Below are 16360 nucleotides of genomic sequence, written 5' to 3' on the forward strand. Positions count from 1 at the left end.
TATGGTGTTTACAAAGCGCCATATGCATGGAGACAAACTCGCGAAGGCAGATTGTTGTGTACAAGCTACTAGTGCTACTTGAGCTTTGAACGGGTTAAGCGGTTCAAACCAGACTCAAACCGGCCCGTGCATGATCTCCGGAAGCGGTTTAACATGGGTCGGTTACACGGGTTGCTCGGGTTGAGACCGGACCATGTACAGGGTGATCCTTACATGATGAAATACAGCTAGTACCAGTACCATAGCGGACTGAGCAATAAAGGTGCAATGTGAAGCTGCTACTCCCACAATCCATAAAAGAATTCCTAAAAGAATGCAATTCTTACTTTTCGATAAGTCAAACAGTTTAAATTTTGACTAAAGTTATATAAAAACAATAACATTCATGATACAAAATAAATTACCAATAGATTATTTATACAAATATAATTCTATATAATAAATTTATTTAAAAACATAAGCGCTAATACTATTTACTATAAATTTGGTCAAACTTAAACTAGAACTTAAACTAGTTTAACTGTCACAAATCCCATAATTATATTTTTTTATGAGTCCCATAATTATATATTTTTTTTGTGAACGGAGGAAAGTAACATTACCGTTAGCGTCGGGAGCAGCAGCAGCTTATACATTGAAAAGCCGCCGCCAGCTCTCTTTTAAGTATATCATTTCCGAACATTAACGCCTGTGGTTTGGACTTTAGAGGCGCAAATCCAACCCCGCGCGCGACTGCTAGCGAGCGTGCTAGCGCTCGAGTCCCAGAAGCCAACCGCCAGGTGCTAGGCTCGCAATCGCACCTCACTGTATGTGGAGGGTCCTGCCAAAGTTTTTAATTTTTATTCTCTTTTTCCTCCAAAGATGGCTAGACCGCAGACCTGGTGTCGGAACCTGAGTGCTTGCTTTTTTATTTTTTTCTTGTTTTCATTGATTTTTCATAAAAAACATGTGATGGAAAACTTATGTGTATGTGTTATACATATAATTTTTTATAAGTTTTGCATTTTTCGGATAAGTTATATATTTAAGTTTTTGATATAAAATATATATATATATAAGTTTTCGTTTTGTCATATAAGTTTTCGTTTTGTCATATAAGTTTTGCTTCTTTTCGTATAAGTTGTATGTACAATTTTTTGGAAAAAAATATTTACGTAAACCGGCTGGGTGAGTGGAACTGCTCAGGAAGAAAAAAAAAGTCGAGTCCATTAGTCCGTGGAGCGAAAAGCTGCCATCATCCGTGCCTGTCAGAAATCGACCGCTAGCATCGGTCCTGGCGAGCGCTCGCGGAACAGCAGAACTCCTTTAGAGGACTACTAGCTACTCTACCCGGGGTTGTGAAACGGACCCTACTGTTTTTTCATCGAGAGGAAGACTAACCGGCTAACCGGATAGAGAAACCCCTCGAACTCTGGCCCATGTCCGAGAGGGCCAAGCCTTGCGGCGAGCACAGCGAGTGGGTTTTTTTTTCTCACAGCAGCCTGAAATTCGCTTATGATGAGATTCAAACTCAGGACCTGCCGGGTTAGCCATCTCAACCGTCCGGCCTTTCGCTTAGAGGACTACTAGCATTTGTTGGTTTTGATGGGATGTGATGTGCGAGATGTTTGCTTGATTTGGCTTAGACGGTCATTGAGTCACCACATGAACAGATTAGCCTTCGACGGGGGCAAGCTAATCGATTGTAATAAATTCGACAAGGTTTGATCACAGTAAGCAGATTACGGCTACGGGAGAAAGAAAAAAAAATGGCTTCGATGACCCAAGCAATCGGCGAGTAGGTAAAAATGGTCTCCAAAAACAAAGGTCGCCGTTGCCGGGGATCGAACCCGGGTCGCCCGCGTGACAGGCGGGAATACTCACCACTATACTACAACGACTTTGTTGTTTAATTTGGCAAATCGACTTATATCAAGTTGCGCAGATGTTACCAAGTGCACAAACATCACGGTGCAGCGCCAAAAGCCCAGAAACCACAGGCAAGCATAATCACAGACAAGCAACGGCCACTGGACAATAAAGGTAACATCGATCCTTCTTTATAGATTAATAACAGTAGGAGCCATTCCCACAAGGCCATAAGCATCGTCACAGATTTCAGTTTATCACACTTCCAGTTGCACGCACAAGCCTGTCAAGTTACAAGCACACACATGTTTCCATTAGGTTCTATGGCAACCTGACTGTTACAGTTGCACGCACAAGCCTTTCAAGATACAAGCACCCACGTTTCCGTTAGGTTCTACGGGGACCTGACTGTTGGACTTGGATCATGATACTTATGGAGCCTCTCTGGCCCTCGGATACACTTGAGAGGCATACAAATGGGGGTTTACAGATCAATCAGAATCAATTTCTGAGTCCAGACACAATCGCATAGACCATAACAATAATTGTCTGAATAACATTACTGAGAGGTCAAGATATTAAGGTTGAGATGAATTGGCACCGGTTTAATTGGCTTCAGCCTCGACTGCTTCAACTATTCATCAGTGGTCTAACCGGTCTTAGCTTCTGCTTCTTCAGAAACCTGCTTTTCCAGGACTTCACATTCTCCTCGTTCATGCACATGCTCCCTGCAACACGCCAACAATGCCAAAAATAGGTAACAATAGAAGAACAATAGATGGCTTGGCTAGGTACAATACAACGAATGAATAGAACAGATCACTTGGCTAGGTAAAATACAATGAATGGAAGCCTGAAAAAATCAAAATAAAATTGTTATTGCAAATTTTCCAAAACTGCACTAACCGATCACAGAAAACCAGTTCTTCCTATGATACTATGTCTTTTTTTTTTGCTTAGCTTGGGAATTAGCCCCCAAAGAACTAATAATAAGTACAGTATGAGAACAACAAAAACCATTACGACCTGCCTTAATTCTGTATGTGTAGTTCTGTACCTTAGTTTCTCACACAAGCGTGCCAAGGCATCAGCACCAGTACGTGATGCAACATCTTCTATTAGCTCAGCATTAGAAAGGTTTACAGTCTCTGCTAGCTTGAACTCACACAGCTCTTTTAGTGAACATGCATCAGTCAGAACAGCTGAGTGTCCACCTCCAGCAGCAAGTCTCCTCACCTCACCAACACACCTGCATCACATGAAAGATAATTAAGAACCTAGAGTTGATTTTAACAAAGGTAGGAACAAAACAGTCTATGTTTAAACCCCCAAAAAAGAAATGAAATGGTTCTATTGGAACCTACCAATCAACTGGAGAGGGGAACCAAGCATAAGTAGATTTTGCATTTGCTGCCTGACCATAACTATTGTAGCCCCACCCATATATACGGCCATCTTTCATTGATACCAGTGTGTGTGAGTGCCCACAGGTAGCAAGACGAACACCTGACGGTATGACCGTGACTGGGATGTTGCGAAGTAACAAGTCAGATCCATTAAGAGAGCAAGAGAAGAAGCCACTCTGAGGCCCGACTCCCAGCTGGCCCACATGTCCGCCGCCCCACGCATAGAAAGCTCCACCTTCAGTTACAGCACAAGAGTGGACCCCTCCACAAGACACGTCACTAACCACTATTCTATCAAGGGCAACAATTCGCCTAGGGATCAGCTCCTTATCACCAGACTGGAGGGAGCAATGGCCAAGCTGCCCCATGCTTCCTAATCCCCAAGTATACCTGTATTATAATTAGAAAAATAATCAAGTTCATGCTTGGAATAGGTTTGTGATGATGAGAGTTAAGAAATGAAATGGTTACGGTTTTGATTTAATGTAAACAATCTAAAAAAGCGAAATCTAACAATCTCTGGAATATCTAGGCTAGCAAATCGACAGACTCAGAAGAGAATTGACAAGTTATAATTCAACTGTAGTAATGTAGTCATTTAATTCTTAAAGTATTAGACACATTTCTCTGTTGAAATTGGGATGCTCAAGAGGAGACCACTTGGATCTCTGTGTTCAAAGATCGTAAATAGCAGCAAAAGTGCATGGAACAACACTGATGCTATAATGAGAAATTAAAACTATTTTTCTTGTTCTCTTTGCAGTTAGCCCAACAGTTAGTCATGGTTAGTCTTCGATACTCCAAATGCTTCTATTGTCATGCGAGAAACCACACAACAATCACTGACAGCAGAGAACAGCTCCCTTGAAATGACTTACACCTCCCCATTTTCTGATATAGCTGCTGTATGGTACTCGCCACATGACACTCTAACAATCTTCACTTGCTCAGGGGCGTCGTCAAGGAACCTTGCATAAGCAGTTAACACACGAGCTCCCTGAAGTCCTTGAGAAGTAAAACCTCTGCCAAGCTGACCATACTCATTGTAGCCTGGTTAGTAAGAAAATAGCACATATCCCGTTAATAGTCATCCTATTGTTAATTTTACAGAAGTGACTTTCACATAGTCAAAGCAAAATATCTTGATAGCCTAAACATTAAGTTATATCGCTGCTGATTCACAAGGTTTGCACCAAGCAGTAAAGAACAGACCAGTACATTTGCATTAAAAAAATCACAAGTATGAAAAGTGTAATTTAAGACTCAGGTTGCACATTACCCCATGCTTGAAGTAGACCATCCTCAGATAGAGCCACAACATGCACAGCTCCACAAGAAACCTGCTTAATCACCTGGGATATGCAAACCATATTAAAAAAAAATCGCATAAAGAATTACACACTAAATGCACAGTATCAGTAACTTTTAAGTATGTCCACCCTTTTTTTTTGTCGAACACACAGGAGGGGTGCGTACCAATATACTAAGAAGGAAGAGTATGTTCACCCTGTTACTAATTCTGAATCACAGAATTACTTGAGCATAGCTAAACATCTAAGACTTATGACACAAACCTGAATACAATATAAGTATTAAGTACACAAATTAGCAGTAAGAACCAGAGCTTTCTACTGAAACAAGGGAGAGAATAGTGGCACTGAGGGAAAATCCAGGCACCTATTCAAATTCTTTAAACTTGCTCATATCATGGACCCAGCAGTAATATATTTTTATTTGATTTATTGATTTACAATGCTAGAATGTACATCTAGATATGATTTTTTCTAGACCCACCTAGATATGGTTCTAGAACATTAGAAATACAAAATACATTAAATCTAACTAGAAAACATACAAAGTTGGCACTTTCTCATGAGCAAGTTTGTCAACTGGAACAGATACAGAGAAAAAGAAACAAAGACACCTTGAGTATTAAAATGAAGATGAAATTAAAACACAAGGATAAAGACATTCTCCACGGATGAGGATTCTACACTAGTTTTTTATTGAGTACATATCGTAAAGTTTTCTAGCGAAACTAAACCCAGCAAACAGGATAAGCAAAGAGACAATAATATCATGAGATATTTGAATTCAGTCCACCCAGCAAGGCTATCATATACTCCCATCCGAGGTCATTAGGTGAAAATCATGTTATCAGATCGCATGATAATCTAACTACTTAATGCAATGCAGAATGTTAGCACAATTTTTTATGTATTTTTTTTCAAATCGAAAGAGCTTGGCAAACTAACAGGGAAACCGAATGTAATGACTACTGACTAGGCATGTCACTGCTTCAAAATGTTGCTAATACTATTTGCAATATGTTACTAATACTTGAACCATAAGTTGTTAAAATGAACTTACTGTGTTTGGTGTGAAAGCTCCCCAAAAAAGGCGAGGATAATCAGAACCCTGTAACAAGCATGCAAATGGTGAATATTTAATCAAATAATTGTATGAGCTTCTCAAGGTTTGTTGACCCAGTGAGAAGTTATTGCACAAACCTGATTTTGTCCCCACACCCAAAGCCTGCTTTTGGATAATGTGCCATCATTTTCTCGAGGCTCAGCAACAGCAGCTGTACAATGTGCACCACAGGATACTGATTTTACAAGCTCGGTCTCCAGTGACTTGACTTTCTTGGGTTCCTGCGCACTCTCCTCTGTCCCATCTCCCAACTGGCCAAACTCATTAGCACCTGTACGCATTTGAATTGAACTGTAAGTAACTCATTTCAGTCACAAACAGAATACCTGTACGTCAAGCAGTACCTTTCATCACTGTCAATGAAGCACTCCAATAGAAAAAGTTCCCCATGCTCTAATCCTCATCAAGCCAAAGCCAATTTAAATCTCAGGGCTAAATTAGTTGCGCCTTCTGAATAATAATAATAATAGCAGTGTTCACAATTACCCGTACTTGTTACCAAACTACGCATACTGGGGTTGCACAATAGCAAGGAATTGATAAAAAGAACTTCCTTAGAAAAGCAAACAAGGTAGTAAAATTAACGGGAACAAAAAAGGCAGTGAAATTAATGACATAAGCATCACTGATAGCAGAAGAGATAGAAAACAATTTCTAAGAAATCCAAATGCACAGAGTACACATGAACAGAAGAATAGCTCTTTCATCTTGATCGGAAGATATCTTTTACACTACTGAGAATTTATATACAGTTGCAATGCTAAAGTTACTGGCAAAATAAAGATATAGATCAACTGTAACATCTAAGTCCAATATAACAATTATGGTGCTATCCCTCTCATTTCAATGCCATTAATTAATTAGGGAATTAGGCACTCTAACGTACACCTACTGCGAATTAACTGAGCAGAAAGGACTTACCCCAGGTGAAGAGTGATCCATCGGAAGCAACTGCAGCAGTGTGCTCACGGCCACATGCAATATCAGTCCACCTGAGGCTCTTCCCATTCCCCAATTTGAATAGTTTGGGAGGGAGGCTCCTGGGGATCCTCAAGTGGCACTCCTTGCCCTTTCGTGCAGTCTGACCACTGTGGTTATAACCCCAAATGTAAATTGCACTTTTTGTTGGCACACCGACAACACGCAGGTTGCAGAGCACATCATCTACATCCATGGCCCCTGACTGATTATGATGCATAAAAGACAAGTAGGTCAACAAACAGACAGAATAGCGCACCAATTAAACCGATAAACAGACAGATAGAACAGTGCAGGTGAGTCTCTAGAGTTGCCATTTCATAGCCTAAAATGATAAAACAAAGCAATTTGGCCAAAAATTTCCCAGCTTTGATGAATGGTTGTCTCCTTTCACAGCCTCATGTCCAAAAAGAAAGAAAAAAATAAAAAAATGTGGTCTTATCATTCCATCATGGAATTCCCTGGCCCCTACCTTCATCTTTCTACTTTTTATTTTTCTTCGGCACCACCAATTTTCACCACTAAATTTGATAGGATGAGAAAACCTTGCTCCAGTTTACCACAACAATGATCTTTCATAGGTTCCCAAGCTGCCTCAAAAAAAAAAAAGAGTTGAAGTTGCAAACTAAACCGCCCTGGCTAACAAGGTCCCAACTTGTTCAAGATGGTGCAGCCGGTGATCCGGGCACCGCAGCTCAGCATAGGCAAACAGGCAGCTGCCGAAAGAACAAGCTAAAGGCATCGAGAACCATTACCCCCAATAACCCGTGAAATGCCCATCAGGACATGCAACTGGTTCAGGAATCCGGATACAACGAGCAATCATTTTCCAAATCTACAAGAGAAAGGGGGCCGCCCCTCAAGCTTAAACAGGAAGTATCCATGATTCGAATAAATTGTGCCAATTTTTCCCCTACTTAACAAGGTCCTAGATTTACCCAACTTCTCTGTTTCCCCAAATCAATCAGGCGGCAATTCAGCGGTCGACAAGCGCAAGAAACAACACCATGCGCTGCAGAAAAGAAATCAGAGAGGGCAGAGGAGGCTCCGGCGCTCACCTGGAGGGAAGGAACGAGGAGGAGGAAGAACGGCGCAATCTTTCGGGCGGATTCTGCGAAAGGTGGGAGCTTGGCTTGCTTCTCTTCGTTTGACCCGCCGCGGAATGGCCTCGCTTCCTTGTTCCTCCTCCTCGTGGCGCACACACTTGTCTATGGGCACCGACCACCGGATTTTTCTGGAATCCTGGATTCCCGAGGTCCTGGGAAAGGATAGACAGGAACGGCAGAGAGCGGAGGTCACGTGCCCAACGTGAGCCCGGTCCAGGGGAGGTTTGATAGGTCGTCGGGTGCTCGGGAGCGCACCGCGCGTAGACCGAGCTCACCAACGCCCACTAAACTCCTCCTATGACGTCAGTTACCTGCTTCTCCCTCCTTCCACAACCTACAAGAGGGGAGAGCGCCGACCAAATCCCTAGCAAGAACAGGGGTGTGGGGAACGAAGGGAGGAGAGTCCTCTGTGCTTGTGTATGCCAAGTCGCCTCCTCCTCTCTGTTCGCGTCCCGTCCCACGCGAAACCCGGCGCTCTCAGGTTCGGTTTGTTATTCATTTTTTTCTGTGTTATAATCGTCGTTTATGCTGATTAATTAAAGGCCTTTGATTCAGAAAGATGGCGATGATAGTTGCTCTAGGTGACGGGTACTAGTTGTCCTTGGCCGCAGCAGGAAATTATGCTTTTTTCTGCCGCATAATTTTGCTAGTACTTCAGGAAAAAGATGCAGGGCGATTATTTGATGTGTTATCCGTTGGGTGTAAGGTTACAGAAACCTGGCAGTGAAGAACAATTTGATCCTAGTTCTGAATTACACACTTTCTTGGCTTCAGAACACTGGTAAAAAGAAAATGAATTGAGCATATGGCCATCTCACAGAAGCATGGGATTGAATTGTGCTATTGTGAGACAAATCTATTATCTCATTATCTGTCATGCATGAGGCGATTCCTACAACCAAAATGCATCCATAAAGATATGCATCCTTACTGGAAGGGGGGAAAGTCCCCCACTTGTCCTGTCATCGAAATTCTCAAATCTTTCGTCTAGTCATTTTCAGCCCAAAGGAATGATTAACAAGCATATTGTTACCAAATTGTCAATCAAAGCTTTCTTAGAGGGAAGCTAGACCAATTTGATTGTTGACTGCTCTGCAAACTGTAGGTGCACGAAATTCATGGCTTCAGACATGGGGAAGAAGCTCATGCAGATCGATGTGAGCTCAGATACAGTGTGCCCTTGGTGTTTTGTTGGTAAAAAGAACCTCGAGAGAGCAATGGAGCAAACCAAGGACAAGTATAATTTTGAGGTTTTACTCTCCTTTAAACCACCGTCATGATCTGGGTTCACAATCTTGTTTATGCAGTATTAACTTAGCCTAGACATGTTTGCTTGTTAGGTCCGTTGGCATCCATTCTTTCTGAACCCTGATGCGCCTAAGGAAGGCATCAGGAAATCTGACTTCTACAAGATGAAATTCGGCCCTGTTCAATTTGAGCGTGCAACATCTCGCATGACAGAGGTTCTTTCATTTGACCTTGCCATGGTAGACTTCATTCACATTCCAGAAAATGGATTTAGCTGTTTGGCACGCGTGTGTTTCAGATATTTCAAGGACTTGGACTTGAATATGACATGTCAGGGTTGACGTAAGTACATGGTTTTAAAGCTATTGCTTCTTACATTCTTGTCATGCAACATCACACTTGCTGACGTAACGATTCTAATCCAGTGGGAATACGATGGATAGCCATAGGCTCATAACACTTGCTGGACATCAAGGCTATGACAAGCAAAATGCTCTTGTAGAAGAATTATTCCAGAGTTATTTTTGCCAAGGAAAGTATATCGGTGACAAGTGAGTATGCATAGAACTTGTTGATTATTGTATTGATTGTAATATTTATTGTGCATTCATTTTTGTGTTAGCCTGTATATTCTGTAATTTATTTTATAATTCTCCTAGATCATCTTTTATCTGGCTCTGTTATTAATTGGTCCATATGAAAAAAAAATCATATTTTGCTAGAAATCTTGAAGCTGCATCAATTTGTGCAAATAAGGCTTTCAGAATTTACATTTGATGCATATATTCTGCTGGTAATCTGACAATATTGGGAGTGATTTGCACGATCTCTTTCTCAAAATTCTACAACGTTATGGTTGAAGTATTTGTTGCACTATCTAATCTAAGTATATATTTTCATATTTCAATTATGAGTTGAAGCACTTCTGTGCAAGTGTTATTGAAAATGTACAGATGAATAAGTCAAATTTGTAGTAGGTCATGTGCTAGATCTATTTTACTGGTACGGTTGATATTAATTTTGTACTGAGACTTTGAGAAAAAAAAGCATATAATCTCTGGCCCCCTTTCTTGAATGATTATATGACCTGCATCATAATCTACAGAGTATATCTAATCATGATGGACCTCCATTAAGGTGCTAGTTGTCAATAGTGCCAGAGCATTCTATGCTTGAGGTTCTCTTTTCCAGTTTCCTCAACCGCAGATTTATCATGCAAACTGGAATTTTACATGCTCCTTCCTGTGTCGGAATGTTCTTTTCTCAATTAATGTTGAGTCAGCTAATTGAATTATTTCATGTATCGCAGGCAGGTTTTGCTGGATGTTGCAAGAAAGGTGGGCATAGAAGGGGCAGAACAGCTGCTTGAAGACCCTAGCAGAGGAGTCGATGAGGTAAGCAGTACGCTTTCCTGTGAACTCTGTTCCCTTCCATATCCCTTTGATGACAGGGCTCATATATCGTTTATGCTGCCAAAAGGTTCAGGAAGAACTCAACAAGTACTCATCTGCCATTTCCGGGGTCCCTCACTTTGTGGTATGAGCACTAATTGATGATGATATGTATTTATCATCTTTTATCTGGTCAATGTATACATATTTTATCCATCTGTTGTTCACTGCGCTACCTTTCAGATCAATGGAAAATATCAACTTAGTGGTGGCCAGCCTCCAAGTGTATTCATGAGGGCGTTTGAGATGGTGGCAAAAGATGGAGCTTAACTGTGATCTAAGGAACTCCAAGTATGTTTGTGTATGTTGAAGGGATAAGAATTGGAGTACAGAATTTAACAATAAAGTTGGAGTACAATTAATTTATAGCTGATTGTGAAACATCTGGAATTATTTTTATTTCCATAATTTTGAGGTGGTGATAATTAGTGGTGAACATATTTGAATAAATTTTTGAGGTGATAGGATATGGCAGAGGTGTCAGAATGTCGCAAAAGCTGAATCTACTCTCTATTCATATTTGGTGGGTATGGGATATGCAGAAGATATCCGACAAAAGAAAAATTCATTATTTTTGTCATCAAAATTCAGTTTTTGATAACAAATTTGAAAGGAATGGAAAAGCCATAGCATACGCAACAGTATCTAAATCTGTTGTCATTTACACTAAATATTCCACCATCTTTCTGGTCCAATATATCATTTCACCTAGAGAAATTTCTGCAATGGCTATATATTGTTAAAGCTTGAATTTAGACCTGACATTTCGTCAAAAACCTTCAGACAGATCCTCTTGCAAATTATTGGCCAAGATGTGGCCTAATGGCCACTGATCTGTTTCTTGTCAATTGACTTAGATTATCAGCAACAAACTGAGGTTTGTGGAACCTAAGATTTACAGCGTGAAAAACCTAATGTAATCAACCTCTTGAAAATGTAATATAATTGAGCATGTAACATCAATGACCCCATCAGTTTGAAATATCATATGTAAATTGGCACAAACCATCAATTTTGTCAAAAAAGAAAAGTGAGGGAGGATTCTCTACTCTATAAAGAAAAATTGAAACTTCACGACGCTGGAAGTTTCAGCAAATAATCTAGTGACTGTATTCCATCAGTGCTATGTACACAACATATTGGATCTAGCCTGCGAGTCTTCCACTTGCCATCGGTGAAGACATTACCTCAGCAGGGTCATTCATCCTCGTTAAACAACATAACCTGCAGTGGGAGATTTTATCGTTAGAGATATTGCAAATGTTGATCAATTACATATAATCTTCAGTTCTCAACAACAACAACAACAACATAGTCTTTTTTACCAAGCAATTTGGGGTAGGCTAGAGATGAAACCCAAAAGAAATAAAGGTCATGGTTCAGGCACATTGATAGCTAGTCTCCAAGCGCTCCTATCCAAAGCTATATCTTTAGAGATATTCCAATCCTTAAGGTCTCTCTTAACCGACTCATCCCAAGTCAGTTTAGGTTTACCTCTACCCCTCTTTACATTATCGACCCGCTCAGGAACCCCACTACGCACCGGCGCCTCAGGAGGCCTCCGTTGGACATGTCCAAACCATCTCAGCCGATGTTGGGTAAGTTTCTCCTCAATTGGTGCCACCCCGACCCTATCCCGAATAGCTTTGTTTTGGACTCTATCCCTTCTTGTGTGCCCGCAAAACCACCGCAACATCCGCATCTCTGCTACACTCAGTTGCTGGACATGTCGCCTTTTTGTAGGCCAACATTCAGTACCGTATAACATCGTCGGGCGAATTGCTGTCCTATAGAACTTGTCTTTTAGCTTTTGTGGCACCCTTTTGTCACAAAGGATGCCAGAAGCTTGACGTCATTTCAACCAGCCAGCTGAAATAATTTTCAGTTCTCAGTGTGAAATAATTTTCTGGTAGAAGTTAGGTACCTTTGCGCAGACAGGGCAAGCTTGACTTCTTTCCATCCACTCGTAAATGCAACAAAGATGAAAATTATGCTTGCACTGCAATGCAATCTTTGGATTCTCATAATCATATTCTGCAGATAAAGTATGATATTCAGAACACAGCAAATACTGAAATCATACATGCATGGCTTTGTGCATAAACTATATTATTACAATAGTTAGAACATATTTCCAATATAGTTACCCATATGTTCCCAGCTATAAATTAGCTAACATGTTCTTCTGTTTATATTGTCATTGAAGCAAGTTAATAATCTAACAATCCATCATAACCTTTAAACACTTAGGCATGTCCAGATTTAGAATGATTCAAATGAACGAGCATTTATTTCCTTCTGCAACTAAAATCACATGGTTTAACTGATCTCCTTTTATTCATGCATGCTAGACACTCGAACCTGTAAATTGTAAAGCCAGTATCTGCTGAGCAAAAATCTGAATAGGTGAGAGAGAGAGAGCTGTGCCAATGGCTTCCACCAACCTTCTAGGCATATCGGACAGTCATCCTCACTGTCAGAAGAATCAGAGGCTTGTAGTCCATCAATTCTCGAACCTCCTGAGTGGTGTTTTACTGATGACCCATCAACCTTTTGAGATTGGCAAGTTGATGCAGTATCAGTATTCTTTCTTTCTGTAATTTGTCCAGGTTTCTGGAAATGCGTTGATGCTTTGTCATGTTCTGACACAATTGGGTGTTGCACCGTCGGAGGACTAAATCGAGGATCATCATAAGGCAAAGGCCTTGGAGGGGCACGGAAAGTATCCATTGAATCCACTTGTCCTTCAAAGATGCGAGCTGCAAGAGGAATCCTTCCACGATCAGGAGCGACCCGTGTATCACCTCTGTGACGAGCAGCAGAGCCCTGGGTAGGAAGTGATTAGAAGAGGCTGCATAACAGCTGACTGAAAGACCAGATGCAGTGAAAATGTATGTGAACAGATCAAACAAATGTGAGAGGACGATGTAAATACATATTTAGTCCACAATACTTAGACTATATGACTCCAGAACATGCATTAAGTCACGTGAACTCAAACTTCCAAAATAGATCTCAAAATATGTTGCCAAAGTCACTGATAACAAACTGAATGAGCTGCAACCAAAAATTATGGCATTCTATTAGAACTTTAAAGTTGTAGTCCTTTTTTTTTCTGTTCCACACCACCTCCTTAAAGAGACCAACAATGCTGCTCCATCCAACGATGTAAGCTGAAACTCCACGGAGTCCATCGCAAAGTTGATCTCAGAAACGGCCATGCATTATCAAAGAACATGGAGACGGGCACCACCTGACAGTGCTGGTATGGATCCCCAAATCCCTAACACGTATTTTGCAGGATCCATGAGCATCATCGGAAGAACCCAATCACACATGCAGACACTAAACTGAATGCACCACAAATACATTCAGGTCTTACAACCGCAACACGCCAATACCCAATACAGTTGCAGAGACAAACGGAGGAGAGATAAACAGCAGTATAGCAGTGCTAGAAGCATACCGAGTCGACGCCGTGGTAAGCGAAAGGCCATGGCAGGCAGAAGCAGCAGACGGGCGGCGCCGCCGTGCCGGCATCCGGGTAGCGCAGGCAGCACAGCAGGGACCCCATCCCTCGCCTCCCCCTTCCAAGTTCGAACCAGGCAGAGGATTCTAGTAGCGCCGGCGCGGCGCCTCCAATTCTTGGACTCTCCCCTGTACGCCGCCGCCCGTTCAGGGAGAGGGAAAAAAAGAAGAAGAACGGAACAAATCCGGCCGCTCGCGATAAAAAAGGCGGAGCAGGACACGATTCGCCGCTACGAATCCGCGCAGATTTTCCTTCCCCTTCGTCGCGCGTATAACTGGGTAACAAATTGCCTATTAAAAGATCAGTCGCCGAGGCTCCGGCTGCGGCGACGGCGGCGAGTGCGGCGGCGCAAGTGACTTGGTGCTACTGCTGCTGCTGCTGCAACTTACTCAACGAATAAACAAAAAAGTGTAATTTTTCACGACTGGATTCTTACTGCGAGTTCTAGGCGGCGGATTGGAAGACAGGCCACGGAGCGATCGGGTTAAACCCACAACCCCCCACGCGGATTGGCAGCGCAACGGTCCCCGAAAATCGGAGGTGGAGACGGATTTGTTTGTTGGAGTGGAGTTGGATTGGGGGTGCGGATTGGATTGGGGTCAGGAGATCGGAGGTGGCACGCAAGGCATTGCGAGCTGCGATTTTGCTGTTGCACCGAACAACGAGCGCAACGGAGGGGCCGAAAGGAAGTGAGAGAAAGAGAGAGAAGAAAAGAAAAAAAAGGCAAAGCGAGGGAGAGAAAAATAAAAACGAAAATAAAAGAGAGAGAATCTTGGTGACGGCGCTAATTACGAGATTAGCCCTTGCTTTTGCTAACAACAAAGCCTACTGTTTTGTAGCATCTTTTGAAGGTGCTACTAATTGCTATTTTTAATAATGGCACCAAAGTCCAAATCTTCCCTGATTACCTGCTGGGGAAAGGGGAGATTAGATGTCCTCCATAATGGTGGACACACAATTGCTGTACTTAAGAATAGGTGGAAGAAAATTTATGCTTAATGATTTGCAGTAAATTTTTGGCTAATACTACTCCCTCTGTTTTTATTTATACTCCCTCTGTTTTTATTTACATGTCGTATTGGATTTGTTTTAAGTCAAATTTAATAAACTTTGATCAAATTTATAGAAAAATTAATAATATTTACAATACCAAATTTATTTCATTGAATTCACCATGAAGTATATATTAATAATGCATATGTTGGATATTATAGTTGTTGGTATATTTTTCTATAAACTTGGTAAAAGTTAATCAAGTTTGACTTAGGACAAATCTAATACAACATGTAAATAAAAACGGAGCGAGTAATAAACTATTAACTGGTCTTATTTCAATCTGGGGTGTTTTATTTGGCAAAATAGTACCATTTTGTAGGAGAGTCATAATATGAATATGCATCAAGATTCCTATATTATGTAATGAACCTCATGTAATGCATTTTTAAAACATAATGCCATGACAATTCCACAAAAATAGTTCATATAGGGATCCTGAAACATAGAGCCTGAAATGTCAGCATGCCAAATATAGGCAGACCCACAAAATTTGGCGCTCATTTGGTTGAAGGCAACAAAAAAAAAACTACCCACCTCGCCAAATGCTATATAAACTTGTCAATATTTTGACATCCTGCTCATAGTCCCAAAAATACTAGATCCGAAACTTTAAACACTGAAACCAAAAAAGTTACAAACTTGATAAGTACATGAGGCTTATGAACAGAAAGTTAAATTTTTAGTGTCAATTGGCATTCAAGTAAAAAAGCAGTGTCCTAGAAATTTAGATGGGGCCCAGAGCATAGCATCAACGTATGCTTGGGATGGCCCCAATTCATTGATGCAGGACTGACCGCGTTCAATTTTCTTGATTAATGGACCCACCTGTTTATTACTGATCCAAGTCAATGTGGTGGGTTCCATTTTAACCTAGTATATGTGCCAACAACGATTAGATAAACAGGACACCGACATGTGAACCATCAGAAATCTTCATATAAGATCTAGCGTTGCTTGATAGGCAGACCATCTAGTCACTGACAAGTGGGCCAGAGGAAATATCATATCAAATGTGGGAGTACTGAAATGCCAACTCAGCAAGTCACCGGCAAGTAAGACCTTGTTTGCTTCCAAGGGTTTTTTTAAGTCCATGTCACATCAAAAGAAATTTTACTATTTTGGATATCAAATAAAATTTGTTTATAATTTTTTTACAGCTAAGTGCTAATTCGCGAGACGAATCTAATGCGTCTAATTAATCCATAATTTGCTACAGTAATGCTACAGTAACCATTCACTAATCATGGATTGACATAGCTCGTTAGATTCGTCTCGCAGTTTAGCTCTAAGATTCTGCAGTTAGTT

General features: G+C 41.1%; 3 protein-coding genes and 1 non-coding gene across 10 annotated transcripts; 1 reads left to right on the forward strand and 3 right to left on the reverse strand.

Moving 5' to 3' along the window:
- Positions 1-1808: 1808 nt before the first annotated feature.
- Positions 1809-1880, reverse strand: TRNAD-GUC. The gene has a single exon. It is a non-coding gene; the product is annotated as a tRNA-Asp (tRNA).
- Positions 1881-2023: 143 nt separating this feature from the next.
- Positions 2024-8234, reverse strand: LOC120650407 (ultraviolet-B receptor UVR8-like). Of its 4 annotated transcripts, XM_039927527.1 has the most exons (10): positions 7724-8232; positions 6609-6870; positions 6032-6137; positions 5765-5958; positions 5625-5672; positions 4534-4606; positions 4133-4304; positions 3213-3644; positions 2906-3097; positions 2024-2576 (listed from the first exon to the last, which is right to left on the reverse strand). In XM_039927527.1, exons 3-10 carry the CDS (start codon positions 6075-6077, stop codon positions 2498-2500), a joined length of 1236 nt encoding a protein of 411 aa, XP_039783461.1. In that variant the 5' UTR covers positions 6078-6137; positions 6609-6870; positions 7724-8232; the 3' UTR covers positions 2024-2497. The 4 variants fall into 4 exon arrangements, with proteins under 4 accessions (XP_039783461.1, XP_039783460.1, XP_039783463.1 ...); XM_039927526.1 differs by lacking the exon at positions 6032-6137 and having other exon boundaries at positions 7724-8234; XM_039927529.1 differs by lacking the exon at positions 7724-8232 and having other exon boundaries at positions 6032-6199; positions 6609-6750.
- Positions 8084-10966, forward strand: LOC120650408 (uncharacterized protein YwbO-like). 2 transcript variants are annotated; one of them, XM_039927530.1, is made up of 9 exons: positions 8109-8252; positions 8327-8552; positions 8877-9021; positions 9112-9234; positions 9318-9361; positions 9445-9570; positions 10329-10413; positions 10499-10555; positions 10654-10966. In XM_039927530.1, exons 2-9 carry the CDS (start codon positions 8437-8439, stop codon positions 10738-10740), a joined length of 783 nt encoding a protein of 260 aa, XP_039783464.1. In that variant the 5' UTR covers positions 8109-8252; positions 8327-8436; the 3' UTR covers positions 10741-10966. The 2 variants fall into 2 exon arrangements, with proteins under 2 accessions (XP_039783466.1, XP_039783464.1); XM_039927532.1 differs by lacking the exon at positions 8327-8552 and having other exon boundaries at positions 8084-8252.
- Positions 10967-11387: 421 nt separating this feature from the next.
- Positions 11388-14724, reverse strand: LOC120650409 (E3 ubiquitin-protein ligase At3g02290-like). Of its 3 annotated transcripts, none has more exons than XM_039927533.1 (5): positions 14436-14724; positions 13937-14273; positions 12915-13296; positions 12395-12504; positions 11388-11694 (listed from the first exon to the last, which is right to left on the reverse strand). In XM_039927533.1, the coding sequence occupies exons 2-5, from the start codon at positions 14042-14044 to the stop codon at positions 11668-11670; spliced, it is 627 nt and encodes a 208-aa protein (XP_039783467.1). In that variant the 5' UTR covers positions 14045-14273; positions 14436-14724; the 3' UTR covers positions 11388-11667. The 3 variants fall into 3 exon arrangements, with proteins under 3 accessions (XP_039783467.1, XP_039783469.1, XP_039783468.1); XM_039927535.1 differs by having other exon boundaries at positions 13937-14127; positions 14436-14723; XM_039927534.1 differs by having other exon boundaries at positions 13937-14289; positions 14436-14723.
- Positions 14725-16360: the final 1636 nt, after the last annotated feature.

The sequence above is a fragment of the Panicum virgatum genome, chromosome 9K (assembly GCF_016808335.1).
Source record: "Panicum virgatum strain AP13 chromosome 9K, P.virgatum_v5, whole genome shotgun sequence".
In the NCBI taxonomy this organism is placed as follows: Eukaryota; Viridiplantae; Streptophyta; class Magnoliopsida; order Poales; family Poaceae; genus Panicum; species Panicum virgatum.